The sequence below is a fragment of the Haliotis rubra genome, unplaced genomic scaffold (genome assembly GCF_003918875.1).
Source record: "Haliotis rubra isolate DU_JTF1 unplaced genomic scaffold, ASM391887v1 Scf4, whole genome shotgun sequence".
Lineage (NCBI taxonomy): Eukaryota > Metazoa > Mollusca > Gastropoda > Lepetellida > Haliotidae > Haliotis > Haliotis rubra.
This window is the reverse complement of record NW_025767079.1, coordinates 4,127,838-4,143,529: the sequence shown is the minus strand read 5'-3', so window position 1 is coordinate 4,143,529 and position 15,692 is coordinate 4,127,838. Positions and strand designations below refer to the sequence as shown.

The following is a 15,692-nucleotide window of genomic DNA, read 5'->3' as shown; positions in this document are numbered from 1 at the left end:
GCCAATGATTGCCATAAGATGCAACCAATGGGATCGGGTGGTCAGACTCACTGACTTGTTTCATACAAGTTACAACTGTATCGTATCCCAACTGTGTAGATAGATACTCATGCTGTTGATCACTGGATTGTCTTACACACCACCATCATATTGGAATAGTGTTGAGTGCAGCTTTAAACAACAAACAAACAAACATGGGGCCTTGAGTTATCAATCCTTATGTTTTCAAGGTCAAGATGAAAACTATCTGAAAACGAAGTGTTCAGGTCACAGCGATCCAGATATATATTAGCCTCTCAGTATTGTGAATGAATGAGTGAGTGAGTTTGTTTTTATGCTGCTTTTAGCAATATTCCAGCAATATCACTGCGGGGAACACCAGAAATTGTCTTCACACATTGTACCCATGTGGCTAGACGAGCAAACGCTTTAACCACAAGGTTATGATTCACAGTGGGCAATGACTAATATTTCTTCGTCTGTTGATACAAGACATACTGATAAACATAAAATGTAAACATTTTGTAAATCACATCCCTGTTTCGTTTCATATGTCATGTACCAGTATATCATCTGATATTTACCATGTTAACACTCCAGGGCCCCGTTCCTCAAAGCGATCGTAACGCTACGACAGTCGTAAGTCTATGTTAAAGTATGGGAGTTACGATCATCTTACCGCTACTACAGTCGTAAGTCTATGTTAAAGTATGGGAGTTACAATCATCTTAGCGCTACGACGTAAGTCTATGTTTAAGTATGGGAGTTACGATCATCTTAGCGCTAGGACAGTCGTAAGTCTATGTTAAAGTATGGGAGTTACGATCATCTTAGCGCTACGACAGTCGTAAGTCTATGTTAAAGTATGGGAGTTACGATCATCTCAGCGATAAGACAGTCGTAAGTCTATGTTAAAGTATGGGAGTTACGATCATCTCAGCGCTACGACAGTCGTAAGTCTATGTTAAAGTATGGGAGTTACGATCATCTCAGCGCTACGACAGTCGTAAGTCTATGTTAAAGTATAGGAGTTACAATCATCTCAGCGCTACGACAGTCGTAAGTCTATGTTAAAGTATGGGAGTTACGATCATCTCAGCGCTACGACAGTCGTAAGTCTATGTTAAAGTATGGGAGTTACGATCATCTCAGCGCTACGACAGTCGTAAGTCTATGTTAAAGTATGGGAGTTACGATCATCTCAGCGCTAAGACAGTCGTAAGTCTATGTTAAAGTATGGGAGTTACGATCATCTCAGCGCTACGACAGTCGTAAGTCTATGTTAAAGTATGGGAGTTACGATCATCTCAGCGCTACGACAGTCGTAAGTCTATGTTAAAGTATAGGAGTTACAATCATCTCAGTGAGTGAGTGAGTGAGTTTAGTTTTACGCCGCACTCAGCAATATTCCAGCTATATGGCGGCGATCTGTAAATAATCGAGTCTGGACCAGACAATCCAGTGATCAACAGCATGAGCATCAATCTGCGCAATTGGGAACAACATGTGACAACCAAGTCAGCGAAACTGACCACCCGATCCCGTTAGTCGCCTCTTACGACAAGATAGTCGCCTTTTTATGGCAAGCACATGGGTTGCTGAAGACCTATTCTACAACAGTCGTAAGTCTATGTTAAAGTATGGGAGTTACGATCATCTTAGGGCTACGATCGCTTTGTGGAACGGGGCCCAGGTGTCTCAAACAACAGACACACAGATTTCAGTTGATTGGATCAAATGTTGTTTGGCATTTTTCGTGATAATAATCATTTGCCACTGTTTCTGTATTCTCATGAATTGTATTTTGAACAGATTTGGGTGGGATAATATTGAAAAACAGACCTAAGACCTAAGCATAAGGAAGCTTCCTTTCATCTCAGCATGTGCTTGTCGTAAGAGGCGAATAAGGGTGGTCAGGCTTGCTGACCTGGTTGACACATGTCATAATATCCCATTTGCACATATCAATGCTCATGCTGTCGATCACTGGATTCTCTGGTCAAGACTCGAATATTTACAGACCTATGCAATATAGTTGGAATATTGCTGAGAGCAGCATTAAACAAGAACCAATCAACCATCTCTAAGAATAGACCCAATAGAAGAGATATGGGCACAGTGTCAGGTTACTGCTGAAGAGTCTCAGTTCCTGAAACTGACCCCTCTGAGACTAGATACTGCACGCCAGCACTTTGTTGATAGGATTAAGAGTAATTTATCACATGGCTGTACACAAGGATCTTTGTTGTGCATTGGGGCTGTCCGCATTAAACGTGTGGATATGGGCCATTGTTAAACATTCAAAGGTTGGTATAAATGTAGACATTCGGGTCAAGGAGATGACATATACTGTTTGAACTAAAGTTTAAAAATCATGTACCTTCAACTTGTTTTACATGTTACGCAAAATACTAAAGTTAAAAAATCATGTACCTTTAACTTGTTTTACATGTTGCGTAAAATACCAAAGTTAAAAAATCATGTACCTTTAACTTGTTAACATGTTACGTAAAATACCGTCTCAAAATAAACTGGGTCCTGTTTCATAAAACTATCATTGCACTACAACTATCGTAACTTCTTCACTTTGACGTAATGTTACGACAGTTTTAGCACCAAGACTGCTTTGCACTGCGGCCCCCGCATCCCAAGGGATCCGTACAAAATTTACCATTCAAAGTGAAAATATAAGTCAGGTTTAAGAGTGATTGAAAAATTCCAGTCCTTTAATAAACACTGTGTTTGATACTTTTGAAGCCATACCATGTCGTTGTGTTAATATGGATGGCCATGTCTTATCTTATCAGGACCATGAAATTTGACATGTTCAGCAGTAAATATGGTCAAACCGTCTGCATGGATTATTTGTGAAATGATAACAGAATTACAACATCGGTCAGAGAACTATGAAGATTCTGGAAGTACATCAATATAAATGTACTGGCAAACAAGGATAAGTTGGACCGGGAGCAGAAAACTCGTTTACGAGAAGTAGGCAGTGCACGGCAATGAGCAAACCCATTTGGTTTGTGAAAGGTCGTAGAGCAGATGTAGGCTAGTGCACGTGTATGACGCTGAAATTGATTCCGCGCGTAGCTGCACACGCCTTGCTCATTATTTTTAAAGACTCTCACGTTGGTGTAGCAAGTCGCACTACACTTGATCACGGACAACCTGGGGCCCCTTCGCTAACAATGGCAAGCACCAGTGGGGGCACTCATACATGCTAATACGGGTCAATTGTCAGGTTGATGCTTAACTTATCCTTGTTTGCCAGTAATTGGGATTATAGTTCCTCAGTAAAGTACAGATTCTAGTACTTTTGTCAGCTTGAGTCCCATCCGTGATTTGAACCCTCACCTTCAGAATCAGGCACCTTATCGCCCGCACAAAAAGTTACTGAGAAAGTGTAATCTCAAATATAACATATGTCACATTTGACCACCTTCTAAATGCGATTTTGTATAAAATTCATTCTGGTTTTAAAGAAAGGTAGACACTGCTTATTCTAATCATGCTGATTGACAGTCCTAGTTTGTTGATTCAAAACATCGGTCTGCTAGCACACACACAATAAATACACAAAAAAGTGAATAAACAGACAAACAAACAAACAATTTAATGTGTAAAATCAAGCAATTTGTGATAACCTTTCCGAGTCTTGCATGGTACTAATTACAATGCACAGAACAAAACTGGAGCCTGGTTCCACTTGCAGACATATTGACAATATTCATGAAATTTTCCCATGATAAAGGATATGAACAATGTCCGAAAGTGACAGTAGGGATTCTTACGATTATGTCATGTATATTATCTTGTATTTATCAGGTTTTTATTACTCCATGTACCTCACACAACAGACATCCAGATTGCACTTGTTTAGTGAACACGTGATCAAACAGTCAGTCACTGATAGCAATCATTGGCTATTTTTCTCTGTGTATCTCATGAACTGTATTTCACCATGTTCAAAAAATCTGATTTTTCCATTTGCAATTTCTTCTTCCCAAAAATGTTAATACTTGATTAGTAAAAGACTGATGTGGAATCAACATATCTGTTACTAATTACTGAGCACAGGAAGCCTTAATTTTTTCAAATAAAAATTTGATAATAATTTGATAATGTTGACAACAGCATTTTTCTCCTTACTAATTTTGGAATGCTATGTAAATGAATAGGGACAGTCGGGCAGCCTTGCCGATTGTATATTTTTTATGTTTCACTGATCTCTCATGCCTCCTTGATCATCAGGATTAGTTTTGTAAAGACGGTGAATGTTATCACCGATCATTTGCCTTTGGATCCTAGGATGAATAATGTTGGTGAACGTATTCATAACCAATACTGATCATTGATCGTTCATAATTTATGGCTAGGGGGGATGATGATGATTTTTATGGAGAAGCATGTACAATGTGACTGACACCCCCCCTAAAATTTATGTACAAAGTAAGTGACCCCCCTCTGCATGTCATGTACAAAATCGATTACCCCCCTCCCCATGTTTTGTAAGCCTGATTTTTAAATATTTTATGTACAAAATTGATGACCCCCTAATACACGCGTGTACAAAATTGATGACCACCCCCAACCCCAGAACAAAATGGGTGACCCCTTCAAATATTACCCCCACCTCCCCAAGCCATAAATTATGAACGGTCCATTATATGCATGGACTAGAAAGATATTATTGCAACATGGCATATCTTGAAAAATTACAATGGTCACACTTTTCTTAATAAGGTTTGTGTACGTTATAAGATTACTTTCTAATTCATCCAGTTCAAAAATATTGATTGATAAAACTAGGTCTCCAGGTAATTGCTATCTTGCAATTTTTTCTTCAGAATTTCTTTTGCAGGCATTTCAATTAGAACTCCTTAAGGCTATAAGGCATTCGTTGAAGAAAACTGGTACCAAATAAATGCGCTTTAACAAGACAGATCATGACAATGAAATTTGGCCAGTCGGTCTTCACTTTCAAGTCATGATCAGACAAGCATTTGACAGTCACGCCCGACTGAAAGGCGACTTACCGATGTTTTCTGGTTCCCTATATCTGCCATGACAATAGCGCACTATCTTCTACATCCAGTCACGTTATTTCATCACAGTAAACCATCACGAAAAATATCCTTCCTGATCACAGGCCATTTTTATCGAAAACCTTAGTGCAAGAGGGTTCCTCAGGCCATGGAGGCAGCCATTTTCAAACAAACCCTTGTTGTTGTATGACGTCACAGATCCCAGCGCCACCGTCGATAAATTTTCTGTGGCGCGTTAATAGTTTATTTGATCGTGATAAATCATTATCTTTTTTTAAAAAAGGCTTAATATGTGATACTAAAGTGTAGAAAAACTTTGATGAGTTTTTTGTATTTTACGTCAATCTGCAGAACCTTTCCGGGGAAAAGGTGAAGGGAGGCTACTCTATTCTTGTAAGCAGGTGCGTGTTGGAAATCTGCCAAATATCCTCTGTTGGTTCAAGTCCCGATGAGAAATTCTTCCGATAGTAATTGGCAGAATGCTTTGTTTGGAGTATCCCCTTTATCGTTCAGTATTGAAAACGGTTTTAAAATATTCATGATGGCCAGTAAATAATCAACTCTGAATCAGCAAATCCAGTGACTGTAATTGTGAGCTAGGATCCATGTCGCAGAGATTGACAACGTTCAATTCACCAATAAACTAAATCTGATCACCTTGGTGCCCATTTACAAAGCGGCCTCAGCGCAACGTCAATGTACTTGGGGGACAGAGAGAGTGTCATCAATTTTGTACGCATGGGTACAACGTTTGAAGCCAAATAATTCTGGTGTCCCCCGCTGTGATATTGGTGAATATTGCTAAAAGCGGAGTAAGACCATACTCGCTCACTCACTCACTCCAACAGACCAAGATCATAACAGTCTGGGACAGATTTGATCATATATTATACATGATATATTGACGTTTTTTCACACTTCTGTAGAGTGTATTTTTATGCCCTGTTATGTGTTGGTTGAATCTGGTTCAAAACACTGAGATTTCATCGATATTGTAACTGTTATTTAGGCTGGGATTGTAATTTGTCTTTGGATTCTATTAATAAGTGGTGATTTTTTCCCATAACATTGAAAATCAAACAAAAACAGGAAATCAGCATATCAGCAATGTGAGGGAGGTCAGTAAAAATCTCACGGGTGAAGATCCAGGTTAGAATTGGTCTTCAGCAACCCATGCTTGTCCTTACAGGGGACTCATGGGATCAAGTAGTTAGGCTTGGTTGACACATGTCATTGTATCCCAGTTGTGTAGATAGATGCTCATTATGTCATTCACTGGATTGTCTTGTTTAGACTCGATAATTTACAGACCGCCGCCATACAGCCGGAATATTTCCGAGTCCGGCATCAAAGGTCAGCAATGTGACAGGTCAGTAAATAACTGACTGACTGAGTTTGGTTTTACGCTGCTTTTAGCAATATTCCAGCAACATCAGGGTGGGGTACACCAGAAATGGGCTTCACACATTGTACCCATGTGGGGATTCGAACCCGGGTCTTCGGCGTGACGAGCCAACGCTTTAACCATTAGGCTACCCCACCACCACCCAAGTAAATAACTAAGTCTGTTCCAGAAAAAACAGTGGTTGATATCATGAGCATGTACACAAATGGGAAAGTGGACATGCAATCAACCAAGTCAGCAGGACTTAGCACATGATCGATTCAGTCACCTCTTAGGAAGAGCCATTTGATTTGTGTTGGTGGGTCGGTGGGAAATATTTTAGAGGACAATCCATTTTTGTCTGCTGCTGTATCAAACAAATTATATATTTCTGAGCACCATTAAACATTGTACATATTTTCACTGCTAAAACATTGTCTGTGGTATTTTCCATATAAAACATTAATTTATTTCACCACTGCCAAATACTATTTACAAATGTATTTGGGTCATTTTTTTAACTATTCATAAAGGAGAGGTGAGGTGAGGTGAGGTGAAATTGGGTTTAACGTCGTGCTTGAGAATATTTCGCTCATATGACGACGTGCATGCGTGTGTATGTGTATGTGCGGCTGCTTGTACTAGGCCAGACTGAAGCTGGTTTTATAGTGCTAGCCCACTGAGATACCATGCCGCAGTGAAGCATGAATACCCCACTCAGACACATTATACTGACTCCAAGCCGACCAGTCCTTGTTGTACCCATTAATGCCGAACGCCAGGCAGGGACCAACAAGTACCATATTTTATCGTCTTTTGGTATGACACGGGTGGGGATCGAACCCGCGACCTTCGGCTCTCAAGGCGGAGACTCTAACCACTACACCACGAAGGCGGTCAACTATTCATAAAAACCACCTCAGTAACCTGACCCTTCCATGGAAATCAAAATGGATGCACCTTTATATCACGCACAGATTGCTTGGAATTATTCTTATCCAGAATCCCCACAGGTATGGAAACTAAACATGCCTAAAATGAAAGTTGACTTCAACAATATCTACACATGATTTATAAGTGTCAAAGGGTTTTAATAGCATTTCCTGCTGACATGATTCCACCACACACTTTCATAAAAGATGGACAAACAAAACGAAACAACATAGCTAATTAACCAAAGCATCTCACTTAGCGAGTGAGTTAGGTTTAACTCTGCCTAGTCCAGTATTCTAGTTTCTTAAAGTGTCACACTGATGTCAGAAAAGCCACAAGTATGGTGCTGACAAACCAAGAGACAAAGGACAACACAAAATTTAAACCCATGATCATAGGATTCTTGCACACCAAGGGGATGTAACTCTGCACATCTGATTCAAACCTATTAGGAAAGCGAGCCATTAGCACCACCTCTTAGCCATTATAAACAAGCAGTAATAATAATGAATACAGATCAGAAAATAAGAGGCAAACTGTCAAACCTTTCAGCTGACTTTTACAACAAGCAAGAAAACTGAGAAACATAATGCTACCTGTACATTGCATCTTCATAGAGATTTCAGAACTGGATTACATGCCATGATTGTAACTTGAACACAGTGTTTATGTTTTCTGGTACTTGACTCTGTTAGACCCAAGGACTGGCATAGATATTAATTAAACAAGCATCTTTACAACAAAGCTTTTGTTTGAATTACCATTTTGATAAAATACAAAACACTGACATGAAATTCTTTAAGTGGCAATTAGAAGCTGTTGAGGAACCATATTTATGAGTAGACAGCTATTGTATTGCAATGGCTGCGATGTTTCGGTGTAGATGCTAACATCACTTGCCTGATACCGGTGTTAGCATCTACACCAAAATGTCGAACTATAGCAACAAAAAAGTTGTCTACCTATAACAAATTTTCCTCTTCACTGGCATGGAAGTTGGCCAACATAATTTCAGTTTGCATAGTGAAAGTTTTTGTATCAATACAATATGGTTCTGTTGTATTTGTTCAGCAACAGCATACACACCACACAAACAAAACAAAGGGTAACATGGCACTTTGGGTGTCTGTTTGAAACACAACAGGATGTCATCAAGAACCCCTTCACCATTAGCTGCCAGGCAACAAGGGAGACCACTGTTCATGATAAAACATTTTAATGTCACATCTTATCAACCTCAAATCTCCAGGTGCACAATTTTGAGGAAAAGTCGGTTGATGTTTTTATTCTGTTTTCTTGTCCGAGCGTGAGTTTAACAAAAGTCCGCCAAGGACGACGGCATGACAGCAGTGCAAGGTGGCGCTGCTCAGTACTGTCGAGGGGTAGGTGTTCCAACACAGCTCAATCAGACCAAGCACCAGGATCCTGCAGGTAAAATGAGTTTTAAAAACAGTTGTGATAGTTTTTTTATTGTATAATGGACAGTGTAATCAATGATATATACATAAGGGCTGCAACGAATCCAGTATGAGGCGAAGTGAGTGAGTGGATATGGTTTTACTCCACTTTTAGCAATATTCCAACATCATCATGGCAGGGGACACCAGAAATGGGCTTCACACATTGTACCCATGTGGGGAATCGAACCCGGGTCTTTAGCATGACAAGCAAACACATTAAGGGACTGTCATTCACATTGTACAAGCTTCTCCATAAAAATCATCATATACCCAGCCCACCCACACACCCTCACCAGCCATAAATTATGAACGGTCCCTAACCACTAAGCTACCCATCACCAAACAGTCCCATAGACTTACCGCAAGACTCCTGGCAATGACGTGGAACACAGAAGATAGTGTAGCGTGTGGAAGTACCACACATAAAACTGGTAGTGGAGGGAGCGACTAAAACTCACTCCTATGAAGTTAGCTGTAAACAGGGGCAGTATAATCTGTAGACACAGTTAAGGCAGAAATAACAACACATAATGTTCATGATAATGATGTTGTTGAGCTCCAACATTCCAGCTTCGGTAGCTGCCCAGTGAAAACTGTCAGCTATCCTCCATCTTACAGACCCGTGAAGATCCGGGGTAGAATAGGTCTTCAGCAACCCATGCTTGCCACAAAAGGCACACATTTTGCGACAGGAACCAGGTTTTCGAGAATGTGTAGTGAACCAGTCCGTAACTGGTGAGGGAGAGTTTTTGTGCGGAAATTAATGTTTTGAGGTCTTCCGCTTTGACAAAACCAGCAACCACAAATATACATCTAGTGTCACCCGTGAAGGTCCGGGTTAGAAAGTGCCTTCAGTAACCTATGCTTGTCGTAAGAGGCGACCAACGGGATCGGGTGGTCAGGCTCGCCTACTTGGTTGACACATGTCATCGGTTCCCAGTTGCGCAGATCGATGTTCATGATGTTGATCACTGGATTGTCTGGTCCAGACTCGATTATTTACAGACCGCCGCCATATAGCTGGAATATTGCTGAGTGCGGCATAAAACTAAACTCACTCACTCCATCTTACAATGTAATAGTGAGTGTGAGTGAGTTTGATTTCGTGCCACTTGTAACAATAGCTATATCACATCAGACTGATGTTAGATCAAAGTCTGAAGTGAGTAGATACAGCAGATTACTGCAGGTATAGAGCTGAGAAATCTAGATAAGTGGGAGTCTACGCCATGGTGACAGGTTTTTTGGATTGCCTAAGGGAGATAACTCTCTACTGTCCATTCAGACACCTTCCAAGACTGGAGCCTGTGCCACCTTTAATGCATGCAGTGATGAGCACCAACAGGACAAAAGGATATGATCTGGAGAAAAGTTTCTTGTCCTAATTTTCATGAAGAAGCCAAATACAGTACTTGGGAATAGTCTGAAAAAGAAAACAAAACATTTTAACAATCCAGCTGAATATATGATGAAACTGCATTATCAGCGGTTAAAATATACTTGTTGACACAGTACATATAGTTCTCCTTAAAAAACATGGATGAGTACCATTGGCTATGCTTTTATTTTTCAGTTCAAATGTAAACTTTCTCAAAATACTGAGAAGCAGTTAATCTATGCGCTCATTGTTGTGTGATGACTCTCAGTGTTATTTCAACCCATATGCAGTGAATCGGACATGACAATGAACTAAAATATGTCCAGATAAAACCTGTGTCATTTTAAAGATGCCAGAAATAGACGCTCACATTTTTAGCATGAAGTTCATGCTTGCTTTATTTTCAATATTCCAGCTATACGGTGTCAGTCTGTAAATAATCTAGTCTGAACCAGACAATCCAGTGATTTACAGCATGAGCAATTGGGATACAATGAAATGTGTCAACCAAGTCAACGAGCCTGATCACCCGATCCCGTTAGTCGCCTCTTACGACAAGCATGGGTTACTGAAGATCAATTCTAACCCAGATATTCACTTGTTCCATACCTCTGGGGAACAAGGCCTTAGTATATAGACACAGTATATTAATTACATCAGTGGCCACTATTATTATCAAACTCACTTTCTCCACTTGACGAGGAAGAACAACAGCAACACTATCACATGGGCTGCCAACAGCGCCACATGAAAATTTCGGTTCAGAAATATTTCCTCTGGGAGAAACCTCCAGTTTACTGTCCATTTGAAGAAAAACTGCCTGCCCAGATCGAATGCTCTGCTGATATACCCGACTGGGTTCTCCTTTAGAAATGGGAAGCCTAGTAACAGCTGAAACAGATTATAAGTGAGTGAGTGAGTGAGTTTAGTGTTACGTTGCACTATTCCAGCTATATGGCGGCGGTCTGTAAATAATTGAGTCTGGACCAGACAATCCAGTGATCAACAGTATGAGCATCGAACTGCGCAATTGGGAACCGATGACGTGTGTCAACCAAGTCAGCGAACCTGACCACCCGGTCCCATTAGTCGCCTCTTACGACAAGCATGGGTTACTGAATATCAATATTCTAACCCGGACATTCACAGGTACAGATTATAAGAACTTGAAACGTACCTATGTAATTTACTGGACACAGTCACCTAAGCACCATATTTGTTTGACGCTATGTAATCTATGAGGGACAGGTTTGTTGTTTAAAAATTGAATCATAAAACTCAAACTTATCAGAAAAAATACCCCCACATTAACAATCTTACTTCAAGTTATCATCTTACTCAAACCATTTAAGATTATACACAAACCAGATGTTATAATACAAACCAGTTTTACAAACAGTGTACACAAACCAGTTGCTTTTAGTTCACAAACCATGTGTTATCATTGAACACAATCCATGTGTTATCATTGTATGCTATCCAGGTGTTATCATTGTATGCAATCCAGGTGTTATCATTGTATGTAATCCAGGGGTTATCATTATATGTAATCCAGGTGTTATCATTGTACACAATCCAGGTGTTATCATTATATGCACTGCAGGGGTTATCATTGTACACAATCCAGGGGTTATCATTGTATGCAATCCAGGTGTTATCATTGTACGCAATCCAGGTGTTATCATTGTATGCAATCCAGGTGTTATCATTGTATGCAATCCAGGTGTTATCATTGTATGCAATCCATGTGTTATCATTGTACACAATCCAGGGGTTATCATTATATGCAATCCAGGGGTTATCATTGTACGCAATCCATGTGTTATCATTGTACACAATCCAGGTGTTATCATTATATGCAATCCAGGTTTTATCATTGCACACAATCCAGGTGTTATCATTGTATGCAATCCATGTGTTATCATTGTATGCAATACAGGTGTTATCATTGTATGCAATCCAGGTGTTGTCACTGTATGCAATCCAGGTGTTATCATTGTACACAATCCAGGTGTTATCATTGTACACAATCCATGTGTTATCATTAAAATGTATGCAATTCAGGTGTTATCATTGTATGCCATCCAGGTGTTATCATTGTACACAAACCAACTGTCACCAATGCATTAAAAAAGCTGTAAACACTATTCAAGAAACAGCTGTTAACAAAGTCAAACAAACCAGGTGTTAACATGACATGCCATCCAGATATTGACGTACCTGAGTGACAGCACATATTGTCAGGCGAAGAATAGTGCCCAGCGTGCCATGTCGAACCATCAACAGTAAGAATACAGCTGGCGCAAACAGCAACAGGTTCATCTTTACAGATACGCCCAGGCTGGAAAAACAAAGAGGGGGTCAAATGGAGTGAGTGAGTGAGTTCAGTTTTACGCCGCTTTTAGCAATATTCCAGCAATATCACGGCGGGAGGTAGCAGATATGGGCTTCACACATTGTACCCATGTGGGGAATCGAACCCCGATTTTGGGCGTGACGAGCAAACGCTGGGTAAAATGGATACAAAGGTGGAAACACTGTTAAACAAATCAGGCATAATGATTTTTTTGTAACTTTGTCACCAAGGACACTGTAAAAGGTTTCAATTATCACAGAAAGAGCAGATGAAAGAGAATCTGGTCCTCACCTGTTTGTTGCTTAACGCTGCACTCGGCAGTATTTCAGCTATATTTCAGTCTGTTAATAATCGAGTGTGAACTAGACAATCCAGTGATCATAACAACATTAGCATCGATCTACGCGATTGGGATACGATGAAAAGTGTAAACCAAGTCAGCGAGCCTGACCACCCGATCCCGTCAGTCATCCTCACCTGTAAAAAAGGCAGCCCAGCATCCAGTGATCACGAAGGAAGAGGGCCACCGCCACATATAACAACAACATGGCAACCGGATCATTGAAGAGTCGCAGGATGAAGATGGAGTGTATCCTGTACGATGTGCAGCACATGAACACATACATGTATGGAGGCACCTGGAAGACAGAAATTGACACTGGAGGTGGAACAATCTTGTGTCCTACATCTCCCTCCTACCTAGCCCTTTCTGCAATGCTGAAGCCCTAAATTAAGCAAGTCTAGATTTCCCAGGTTCTGAATCTCCCATCTCACTGGAATTCCTTTTAAATATAAATGAAATTTGTTTCTTTCAAAATTATATATATTTAGAGACTAAAATTAGTCTATTGTAAACATGTCTTTTTAAATACCATGCAAGTTTTTTTGCTCATTGGAGAGGGGCAGGGCAAGAAATAGGAAATACATTATTACTCCAACTGACCTTTCTGGTGTGTCTGTAGATATCGAAGACGACAAGCAGTGTCAGCATGTACAAGGCCGCAAAGATGTACTGTCCAGTCTTGAGGTCTGTGCCCTTCTCAGTCACATAGTAAAACAAGCTGTAGATGTACACAAACCCTGCTGGGTACCTGCAACATAGCAACTCAATAAACTAATGTTCAGGCCTAGTTGCATGGAAGTGGTGGTGGCTGAGTGGGTTAGATGGCTGACTTTGGGTGCTGGCGATTAGGTGCCTGACTCTGAGAGTGTGGGTTTGAATCCCGGATGGGACTCAACAGAACAAAAGACAAAAGTACTAGAATCTGTACTTTACTGAGAAAGTGAATCCCAAATGTAACATGTTACATTTGACCACTTTCTAAATGGCATTGTCTATTCATAATGTTCAGACCTTTTGGTCTTTTGCTGAATGAAAGATTTTTAACCCTTTCAAAATATCTTCAATTGCAGGTTAAAACTATATGCATAAATTTAATTATATTTTACATTCCATGTTGTACTTTTACTTGGTCAACAGGTTTCGATTTTGATTATTACTGTTAAAGTTGACCCCACTGTACTCATATTTTCATGGCTTTGAAAACCCAAATCATCTCTGAGAGTCCCTTGGACAAACATAACATATACATGTTTTTGTAAATCATGCATTGATATCAGTATAGTTACACAAGTGGTCCTGTATCGCCTTTCAGCTTCATGTAGTCGTATGTGCCGTTCAGGACACCTCCAACTTCCTGCATGTATGCAATCCAGTCTATTTCTGTGTCTGAAACATAAATACCAACAGTGATGATGGCATGTGATATTGTCAGTTCAAGACTTAACTTTTCTCGTCAAGTATGCACAATAACTGTTCCCCATTACAAGGATCCATGAAGCAAATTAGAACTGAGCACAGAAAAGAATACATCACTTAAATTTGGGCAGACTGAGTTCACTTTTGGATCAGTAGAGTCTTAGAAGACATTCATAAAAGAATACCTTTGTGCATAAGAGCTCAGGGATTTGCTGACACAAGTTCAGTTTTCAATGTCAAACCCAATAACATCGGTTCTAAAATTCCTATCGATCCTTTCACGGATCTTTAAGTTCAAAGGCAGAAATATTTGTAATCGGAGTAAACAGCTGGTGACAAATCTAACTTAGAAACTAAATTTATGTATCTCCTAGTTGAGTGTGAATTATCGTAAACAGACGCATATTGTTGTTTTAAATTACTCGTGTATACATTCATCGATGTCATGCTTGCATTTCTGTTGATTAGGGCGAAACACACCATCGATTCAACATGATCAGTTAGTGATCGAAAATTGGACTACCGGCTTCAAATTGACAGTTCTGATGTTTGTACTTACATTTGATTTTGTTAATCACGACAAAATTGACAGCAACCTCGGCCAGAAGTAGCAGAATCATAATCATCCAAGAAAAATCTGGATCAAAGAGGAATCGCTTCACATACTTTATTGAAAACATACTGCCTTCTTTCTTCGCCGTGGAGGCTGCCATTTTCTGTCACGTGTGTCAACGCATTCGCGTGATCTGTTAGTGTAGTATGCCGAAAACGCTTCGTTCGCGCAATTGTTCACTCCGATGCATTTCGATGATTGTGAACCAGGGACTCACAGCCTAAGCTTGAGTCGGTTCAGGGAGATTTAAAGCTCTGGATAATGTTTGTTACAGACAGCGTATTTTCCCGAACACTGTATCGTGATATTTTTCTGTTTCTCCCATGACACAATTGTTCAAAGTGAGTGAGTGAGTTAGGTTTTAAGCCGCTTTTAGCAATATTCCAGCAATATCGCGACGGTGGACACAGGAGTTGGGCTTCACACTTTGTACCCATGTGTAGAAACGAATCCGGGTCTACGGCACGACGAGCGAACGCATTAACCACTGGGCTACCTCACCGCCCCCAACTGTTCGAAGACAGCAGGGCGACTAGACAGTCAGCATATCATGGTAGAATCTGACAAAAAATATTTTGGGATATCTCCCAATCCGCTCTTTCAGCTATTTGTTGAAATCTTTGACCGTCTTCTCCAGAATGATCGACAATGTAGTGTTTTTCATTTCTAAGGGGCGGTGGGGTGGCCTAGTGGTTAAAGCATCTGCTCGTCACGCTGAAGGCCTGGGTTCGATTCCCAAATTGGGTACAATGTGTGAA

The 15,692-nt window shown here is 40.2% G+C and overlaps 2 protein-coding genes across 2 annotated transcripts in view; both read right to left on the bottom strand.

The window, feature by feature from the left end:
• The window catches only part of LOC124287109 (myosin-11-like), a 67,542-nt gene extending 62,088 nt beyond the window's left edge, over positions 1 to 5,454 (bottom strand). Inside the window, exon 1 of the mRNA XM_046723592.1 lies at positions 5,043 to 5,454. The gene's annotated coding sequence lies outside the window, so the exon portion shown is untranslated. The remainder of the gene's footprint in view (positions 1 to 5,042) is intronic.
• A 2,036-nt stretch (positions 5,455 to 7,490) lies between these two features.
• On the bottom strand, positions 7,491 to 15,034 carry LOC124287112 (dol-P-Man:Man(5)GlcNAc(2)-PP-Dol alpha-1,3-mannosyltransferase-like). Its single transcript, XM_046723598.1, has 9 exons — positions 14,881 to 15,034; positions 14,192 to 14,291; positions 13,506 to 13,653; positions 13,040 to 13,200; positions 12,427 to 12,547; positions 10,892 to 11,097; positions 10,187 to 10,251; positions 9,189 to 9,324; positions 7,491 to 8,793 (listed from the first exon to the last, which is right to left on the bottom strand). The coding sequence occupies exons 1-9, from the start codon at positions 15,032 to 15,034 to the stop codon at positions 8,652 to 8,654; spliced, it is 1,233 nt and encodes a 410-aa protein (XP_046579554.1). The 3' UTR covers positions 7,491 to 8,651.
• Between the last annotated feature and the right edge of the window lie 658 nt (positions 15,035 to 15,692).

Coding starts and splice junctions, on each gene's coding strand:
- LOC124287112 (XM_046723598.1), bottom strand. CDS start 15,034: ATGGCAGCCTCCACGGCGAAGAAAGAAGGCAGTATGTTTTCAATAAAG. Junction 13,654..14,191: donor GGCGATACAGGACCACTTGT/GTAACTATACTG, acceptor GCTATGTTGCAG/GTACCCAGCAGGGTTTGTGT. Junction 11,098..12,426: donor CAATATGTGCTGTCACTCAG/GTACGTCAATAT, acceptor AATCTGTTTCAG/CTGTTACTAGGCTTCCCATT.